Source organism: Triticum dicoccoides, chromosome 2A (assembly GCF_002162155.2).
Source record: "Triticum dicoccoides isolate Atlit2015 ecotype Zavitan chromosome 2A, WEW_v2.0, whole genome shotgun sequence".
NCBI classification, from domain to species: Eukaryota; Viridiplantae; Streptophyta; class Magnoliopsida; order Poales; family Poaceae; genus Triticum; species Triticum dicoccoides.
In genome coordinates, this window is record NC_041382.1 from 763,968,948 (window position 1) to 763,978,031 (window position 9,084).

The 9,084-nt window shown below is 47.1% G+C and overlaps 1 protein-coding gene across 1 annotated transcript; it reads left to right on the forward strand.

The window, feature by feature from the left end:
- The first annotated feature begins 4,140 nt into the window (after window positions 1-4,140).
- On the forward strand, window positions 4,141-6,067 carry LOC119357091 (chaperone protein dnaJ C76, chloroplastic-like). Its single transcript, XM_037624079.1, has 2 exons — window positions 4,141-5,062; window positions 5,143-6,067. The coding sequence occupies exons 1-2, from the start codon at window positions 4,250-4,252 to the stop codon at window positions 5,773-5,775; spliced, it is 1,446 nt and encodes a 481-aa protein (XP_037479976.1). The 5' UTR covers window positions 4,141-4,249; the 3' UTR covers window positions 5,776-6,067.
- The last annotated feature ends 3,017 nt before the right edge of the window (window positions 6,068-9,084 follow it).

Consider the following 9,084-nt stretch of genomic DNA (forward strand, 5'->3'; position numbering starts at 1 on the left):
ACACGTTCCGCTCCAGAGTGGTACGGCAACCCTGACCTGGAAATCATGTTGTTAGATAACGGTGAACCTTCGAACTATGAAGAAGCAATGGCGGGCCCATATTCCGACAAATGGCTAGAAGCCATGAAATCTGAGATAGAATCCATGTATGAAAACAAAGTATGGACTTTGACTGACTTGCCCGATGATCGGCGAGCCATATAAAATAAATGGATCTTTAAGAAGAAGACAGACGCGGATGGTAATGTGACCATCTATAAGGCTCGACTTGTCGCTAAGGGTTATCGACAAGTTCAAGGGGTTGACTACGATGAGACTTTCTCACCCGTAGCGAAGCTGAAGTCCGTCCGAATCATGTTAGCAATTGCCGCATTCTATGATTATGAGATATGGCAAATGGACGTCAAAATGGCATTCCTTAACGGCTTTCTTAAGGAAGAATTGTATATGATGCAGTCGGAAGGTTTTGTCGATCCTAAGAATGCTAACAAGGTGTGCAAGCTCCAGCGCTCAATCTATGGGCTGGTGCAAGCATCTCGGAGTTGGAACATTCGCTTTGATGATATGATCAAAGCGTTTGGGTTTATGCAGACTTATGGAGAAGCCTGCGTTTACAAGAAAGTGAGTGGGAGCTCTGTAGAATTTCTCATATTATATGTGGATGACATATTGTTGATGGGAAATGATATATAATTCTTGGAAAGCATAAAGGCCTACTTGAACAAGTGTTTTTCAATGAAGGACCTTGGAGAAGCTGCTTATATATTAGGCATCAAGATCTATAGAGATAGATCGAGACGCTTCATCGGTCTTTCACAAAGTACGTACCTTGACAAGATATTGAAGAAGTTCAATATGGATCAGTCCAAGAAGGGGTTCTTGCCTGTATTGCAAGGTGTGCGATTGAGCACGGCTCAATGCCCGACCACGACAAAAGATATAGAAGGGATGAGTGTCATCCCCTATGCCTCAGCCATAGGGTCTATTATGTATGCCATGCTGTGTACCAGACCTGATGTAAACCTTGCCGTAAGTTTGGTAGGTAGGTATCAAAGTAATCCCGGCAAGGAACACTGGACAGCGGTCAAAAACATCCTGAAGTACCTGAAAAGGACCAAGGATATGTTTCTCGTTTATGGAGGTGGCGAAGAGCTCGTCGTAAAGGGTTACGTCGACGCTAGCTTCGACATAGATCTGGATGACTCTAAGTCACAAACCGGATACGTGTATATTTTGAATGGTGGGGCAGTAAGCTGGTGCAGTTGCAAGCAAAGCTTCGTGGCGGGATCTACATGTGAAGCAGAGTACATGGCAGCCTCGGAGGCAGCACAAGAAGCAATCTGGGTGAAGGAGTTCATCACCGACCTAGGAGTCATACCCAATGCGTCGGGGCCGATGACTCTCTTCTGTGACAACACTGGAGCTATTGCCCTTGCCAAGGAGCCCAGGTTTCACAGGAAGACCAGGCATATCAAGCGTCGCTTCAACTCCATTCGTGAAAGTGTTCAAAATGGAGACATAGAAATTTGTAAAGTACATACGGACCTGAATGTAGCAGATCCGTTGACTAAACCTCTCCCTAGAGCAAAACATGATCAACACCAGAATTCCATGGGCGTTCAATTCATCACAATGTAAATAGATTAGTGACTCTAGTGCAAGTGGGAGACTGTTGGAAATATGCCCTAGAGGCAATAATAAAATGGTTATTATTATATTTCTTTGTTCATGATAATTTTCTATTATTCATGCTATAATTGTGTTATCCAGAAATCGTAATATATGTGTGAATACATAGACCACAACGTGTCCCTAGTGAGCCTCTAGTTGACTAGCTCGTTGATCAACAGATAGTCATGGTTTCCTGACTATGGACATGGGATGTCATTGATAACGGGATCACATCATTAGGAGAATGATGTGATGGACAAGACCCAAACCTAAGCATAGCACAAAGATCGTGTAGTTCGTTTGCTAGAGCTTTTTCAATGTCAAGTATCATTTCCTTAGACCATGAGGTTGTGCAACTCCCGGATACCGTAGGAGTGCTTTGGGTGTACCAAACGTCACAACGTAACTGGGTGGCTATAAAGGTACACTATGGGTATCTCCGAAAGTGTCTGTTGGGTTGGCATGAATCGAGACTGGGATTTGTCATTCCGTATGACGGAGAGGTATCTCTGGGCCACTCGGTAATGCATCATCATAATGAGCTCATTGTGACCAAGGGGTTGGCCACGGGATCATGCATTACGGTACGAGTAAAGTGACTTGCCGGTAACGAGATTGAACAAGGTATTGGGATACCGACGATCGAGTCTCGGGCAAGTAACGTACCGATTGACAAAGGGAATTGAACACGGGATTGATTAAGTCCTCGACATGGTGGTTCATCCGATGAGATCATCGAGGAGCATGTGGGAACCAACATGGGTATCCAGATCCCGCTGTTGGTTATTGACCGGAGAGGCGTCTCGGTCATGTCTGTGTGTCTCCCGAACCCGTAGGGTCTACACACTTAAGGTTCGGTGACGCTAGGGTTGTAGAGATATTAGTATGCAGTAACCTGAAAGTTGTTCGGAGTCCCAGATGAGATCCCGGACGTCACGAGGAGTTCCGGAATGGTCCGGAGGTAAAGATTTATATATATGAAGTCCAGTTTCGGCCATCAGGAAGGTTTCGGGGGTTACCGGTATTGTACCGGGACCACTGGAAGGGTCCCGGGGGTCCACCGGGTGGGGCCACCTATCTCGGAGGGCCCCATGGGCTGAAGTGGGAGGGGAACCAGCCCCTGGTGGGCTGGTGCGCCCCCCTTGGGCCCCCCTGCGCCTAGGGTTGGGAAACCCTAGGGGTGGGGGCGCCCCCCACTTGGCTTGGGGGGAAGCCACCCCTTGGCCGGCGCCCCCCTTGGAGATTGCATCTCCTAGGGCCGGCGCCCCCCCAAGGCCCCTATATAAAGGGGGGAGGGCTGCCGCACCCTTGCTCTTGGCACCTCCCTCTCCCTCCGTAACACCTCTCCTCCCCGCTTGCACTTGGCGAAGCCCTGCCGGGATCCTGCTGCATCCACCACCACGCTGTCGTGCTGCTGGATCTTCGTCAACCTCTCCTTCCCCCTTGCTGGATCAAGAAGGAGGAGACGTCTTCCCAACTGTACGTGTGTTGAACGCGGAGGTGCTGTCCGTTCGGCACTTGGTCATCGGTGATTTGGATCACGGCGAGTACGACTCCATCATCCCCGTTCGCTTGAACGATTCCGCTCGCGATCTACAAGGGTATGTAGATGCACTCCTATTCCCCTCGTTGCTAGAATACTCCATAGATTGATCTTGGTGATGCGTAGAATTTTTTTAATTTCTGCTACGATCCCCAACACCGGTTTCAGTCGTATAAAGGAATTTGGAAGAGCTGGGCGCCGTTATCTTGCAGAATATTTATATAGTTGGCAGTACAATATCGAGTTTGGACCTCGGATAGAAGACTCAGACATGGCCTGCAAGAGTAAATCTCACCGTGCTTTTTTGTGACCAGGAGGAGGATACGGTGGATCACTTGCTCCTGCAATGTGTGTTCGCAAGGCACGTCTGGTATCTTTGCTTTGCCAAAGTTGGGGTGGAGCAGGCAAACTTGCCCTCGGTCCAGTCTAGATTGGAAGAGTGGTGGGAGACAAGTAAGAAGAGGATCATCAAAGCCAACAGAAGAGGATTTGACTCCTTCGTCATGTTGATCTGTTGGACACTTTGGAAGCAGCGCAATGCACGAGTATTCGGAAATGTAAATGTAAGGGACGCTCAAGGGACCATGGAGCTCATCTTTCAAGAGTTAAAGTTATGGAAATTGGCAGGAGGCTCGGGAGTGTCAGCGTTTTGTGAGTAGTCGCTTTTGAGAGTGGAGTGGAGTGGGTGTGATGCATCGATATGTGATGCCGACCCCGTGTAACCTCTTATAAATACTTTCTGTCTTCTAGTATAAAACTAAGGTACGCTATTGGCGTACTCTCAAAAAAAATCCCTAGTACTAGTAGTATTACCTTATTTCTGGCGCCTAGCCACGCTTGTCCAAAATATCAGCGCCCAGCCGCCGTACGTGGGCACACCGGTAAATAAAAAGGCAAAGCAAAAAATTCCAAAGCAGCAGCGACGAAAAATCTCGCTCACAAGCACGACGTGTCGTGATCGAGTCCCTCAAGCTTCTCCCACCATTCGGGAGGCAGAGGAGCAAAGCCAATCAAGCAAAGCAGAGGGGAGCAGCCATGTCCGGGCTTCTCCTCAACACCGCCGCCCCCCTCGCCAATCCCAGCAGCCTCAGGCCGTCCTTCGCTTCCTCCCGCCACCGGCACCGATGCCGAGCCGCTGCCTCCTCCTCGTCGTCGTCCAGCTCTAGCGGCGGCGGGCGCGGGTCGTCGTGGGCGACAGACTACGACCTGTACGAGCTGCTGGGGGTGGAGCCCTCGTCGCCGCAGGCTGACATCAAGGCCGCCTACCGGGCGCTGCAGAAGCGCTGCCACCCGGACGTCGCCGCCGGCAACGGAGACGCCTCGGCCGGCCCCTCCTCCCACGACATGGCCGTGGTGCTCAACGAGGTGTACGCGCTGCTCTCCGACCCGGCGCAGCGCCAGGCCTACGACCGGGAGCACGCGCGCCGGTCCGAGTTCCAGGGCTACACGGGCCGCCCGCTCTACTCGTCGTGGCGCGGCGGGGACGCCGAGACGCGCGCCGTGTTCGTCGACGAGGTCGCCTGCGTGGGGTGCCTCAAGTGCGCGCTCCACGCCAGCCGCACCTTCGCCATCGAGTCCGTGAACGGCCGCGCCCGCGTCGTCGCCCAGTGGGCCGACCCCGAGGACCGCATCGCCGACGCCGTCCAGACCTGCCCCGTCGACTGCATCTCCTACGTCGAGCGCTCGGATCTGGCGGCGCTCGAGTTCTTGATGTCCAAGCTGCCGCGCCGCAGGGTCCGCGTCTCCGAGGCCAACGCCGCCGGCTCGCCCGACATCTTCGCCGAGGTCGCCAAGTTCAAGGCCAGGTTCGAGAAGATGGAGAACAAATCAGCCACCAGGCAATCCGAGGTACTAATTTGATCTAACCCAGCTGCCTCGTGAACATGCTCTGCTCTGCTGATCTCATCAATGGTGAATGGTGAACGCAGGAGTCGGAGGCGACGTGGCAGTCGAGGAGCTCGGCGGTCCAGACCATCATGTCCATGTCCAACTGGTGGTACTGGCGGCCGTTCAGAGCCCCGGCCGGCGCCGCCACCGCCGCCGTCCCTGCTCCTCTTCGCCTGCTGCCACCGCCATCGTCACCGCCGCCTCCTTCAGGTGCTGCCGACCCCGTGACGGAGAGGCTCATGGAGGCAGCCGCGCGACGCAAGGCGGAGGGCGCGACGGCGTCGGCGGTGTACGCCCGCCAGCGCGACGAGTACTGGACCCCGCAGCGGAACCTGCCGTCCACGGCCTCGTTTCCGTCGCCGGAGGCCCAGAGCGCCGCGCCGCCGCGGAGACGGGTGCGAAGAGCGTCCGGTGGCGAGAGACCGGCCGAGAGGAGGGCGAGGATCGACCTGACGGTGCCGCTGCTGATGGCGATCGTCGCGGCGGGGATCGCCGGGTACAACAGGGACGAGATGGGCGGTGGCGTGATCGAGGACCACATCGGTGGTGCGGCCGCTCTGGGAGTCGTGAATAGCTCCGAGCTCCAGGTTGTCTTGGCTGGCGTGACGTGGTTCGTTATCGGAGCCGCCGTCGCCGGCGTCCTTCAGGTGGTGCTTGGAAGAAGAAACGAGTAGAGATCCAGAGAATGAAATGTGCACGCGACATGGTTAAAGATAGAACAAAGCTGTAATTTTTAGTATGTATTAATCCGTCCATACAATAGGATGAATAGGAATTTGTTAGGATATACATATGTCACATTAGTAAATTGTACTACTACTAGCTTACAGTCCCTTTGATTGATAAAGGAGGTGAAACAAACTGACAAACACATGTAGATGGTACTCACCTTGTACATGAGGGTTTGGCAGAAACCCCTTGCTGAATCTATATCTATATTAATATAAAAAGATTTAAAGGGACAAATTTAATTAATCTCGGTCATCAAATCATGTCAATCCAACGACCTAGACCGTTTTAATGTCGAATATAGTGCTAATCACATAATAACAAGTAAATAATATCCTACTTAATATCCGTATGCACTGTCAGCCGTCATTTTTTGGCTGTTGATTCCTCCATTGAGATTTGGGCTCTTTTTTCTTTCTTGATTTTTCTAGGGGTTATTTGCTTTCCTTTTTTTTGGAGAATCGGTTATTTTCTTTCCTGGGTTGTTTTGTGGGTTTGGCCTGTTTCTTTTTGACCAACCACATATTTAGATTAGTCGATTTGCTACTGGGTGAAGCCCATTAATGATACTGCCCAGACTTCCCCTCTCTTTTTTTGTTTTTTTTTCTATATTTTTCTTCTGTTTTTATGCATTTCTCCTTTTGTTTTTGTTTAGTATTTCTTTTTCTGAAGCATTTTTGGAATGTTGGGTGAGTGTAAATGTATTCACACAAAAACTATGTAATATGTGCAAAAATTACACTATTATATCATTGCTTTTGCATAATACAAAAAGTGCAAAATTGTGTGCAAGTTTTTTTTAGCTCTTTCCATTGTATTTTTCTTAAAGAATAATACAGTTGGCACCAATTCATTGTTCCTTATAAAACTTCATTATTATTTTGATTTAGTAGTAATTTTATTTTGTTTCCTATTTAAGTGTAATACCAACGCCACTAATTCATCCCTTCTTAGGAAACTATTTTTGGTGAAAATTTCGCTATTATATGCTTATTCTTGCATATTTTAAAAAAGCACAATTTTTGTGTATACTGTGTGCAAAATTTGTCATGGTTTGTTTCATATTTATTTTCATTTTATTTCTTCTTAAAGGGTAATACCAAAGCGACTAATTCTTTCTTTCTTAGGTAGCTTCATTATTTTGTTTATTCTTAAAGGGTAATAACAATGGAGTAAAAAATCATTTATAAAAGATTAAAAAACTTGAAAACATTTCTATGTAAAACTGCATGTGTTCACTACAGATCCATGATTTTTTTAAATGTAAATTGTTTGCTGTGCAAAAAACAAAATTCCGCCCCAAAAACGAAAAAAATGTCCCATTTGAAAATGCATATTTGTTTTTTATATGCCACATGTGAAAGTAAAATGTTATTAAAATTTGCACATACCTATTATACATGTGTGTGTGTTAAAAAATCGACTTTTTTACGTTGTACAATTTTTTCTTCAAACGGGCACCAAGGTGCCTAGTCACTATTGGCAATTTTCGGATACCAATACCACTATTCATTCTTCCTTAAAAACTTCATTATTTCTATTTTTAGTTTTAATTTCATTATTTTCTTCTATGAGGGTAATACCAAATTTTCCCACTAATTCATTCCTATTTAGGAATTGTTTTTGCAAAAAAACCCCACTATTATATGGTTATTCCTATTTAGGTATAAGCTATTCCAACTACTAGTGCTGATCACAAGACTTTTATTAAAATGCTTAAAGAGTTTATCTTTCTGAGGTTTGGAGTCCCTAGATACTTAATGACTGATGGTGGTTCACATTTCATTGATGCTGCTTTCTGTAAAGTTCTAGCTAAATTTGATGTAAATCATAGAATACCATCACCTTATGATCCTCAATCTAGTGGGCAAGTTGAATTGAGTAATCGAGAAATAAAATTAATGTTGCAAAAGACTGTTAATATATCTAGAAAGAATTGATCTCAGAAACTTGATGATGCATTGTGAGCAAACAAAATTGCTTATAAAAATCATATGAGTATATCCCCGTATAAAATAATTTATGAAAAGGTTGGCCATCTACCTCTTGAGTTTGAACATAAAACTCACTGGGTTATCAAAGAACTTAACTATGACTTTAACCTTGCCGGTGAAAATATGTTATTTGATAATAGATCTCAGAACTTAACTATGACTTTAACCGACTGTCGGTGCCGTCCTCGGCTGCATCTTCGTCTGCGTCCTCGACGGCGTCTTCATGTTCATCTCTGACGTGGTTCGACGACCTGGAGGAGCAGCCGCATGTGGAGAAGCCACACATCCCGTCCCACACGACCACCGCGCGTGAAGAAGCCACACGTCCTTTTTTGAATGTTTTAATGAATAAAAAGACGATACATCGGCCGATCCAGCTCGCAGCAGTGGGGAGTGTGCTTCAGGCGCCCGTTTGTGAACGGGTGCTTAAGCGCCAAATAGGATCCGCCAACTTACATGCAGAGGCGGAACCAGGATTTCTCAAAACCTAGGGCTAAAATTAACTGACTAAAAATTACGACAAATATCACGCACGTCAATGTGTGTTGGAGGTATGCCACAAATTCACATTAAAAACAAAATATAAGTTCATTATTTCACGAGAGGAAATTTTGTAAAACAAATAGTTTAATAAAGTGCATCATTGCAAACATTGTTTGGTACCTAATTATTGAAGATTTGCTTAATTGGATGCCATCATTTCTTCACCAGCAATGGTAGAAGGACTGGGAGCTGGAAACATAAGATCGAGTATTTAAAGACTAAGTCAATTGTTCATATGAAATTTTACAAAAGAAGAGCATAGTATACCATTGTCGTGAAAGGCAAGAGGTAATAGCCCCTTGTGTTTCCTCATATTTTTGATAGCACCGAATAATCTTAATATCCTCAATCCTGAAAAAAGGATTTAATTGAACGGGTCCTCGTCATCTTGGATTTTTAATCTCCTGGTGACCATGAAATAAAACTGACTAAGTAATATAATCTAACAACACCAATTCACTGAGTTTGCCTAATAGTATAAAGGAACTAGGGAAAGAATTGGATGATACAGTGTACATATTACCTGTGCGGCAGAGTGTGTGTGGGATGTAATTTCAATAGTTGGAGAAGATTAGAAGGAGATGTAGGTGGATAGGACGCCGGACCTGGCGGCCGGCGCGTCGGGGAATCACGGGTTGATAACTGACGAGGACGGCGGCGCAGGCGCGCAGCGCGGCCGAGCGAGGCGAGGGTTTCTCTGTTGCCGATCGGGAGAGG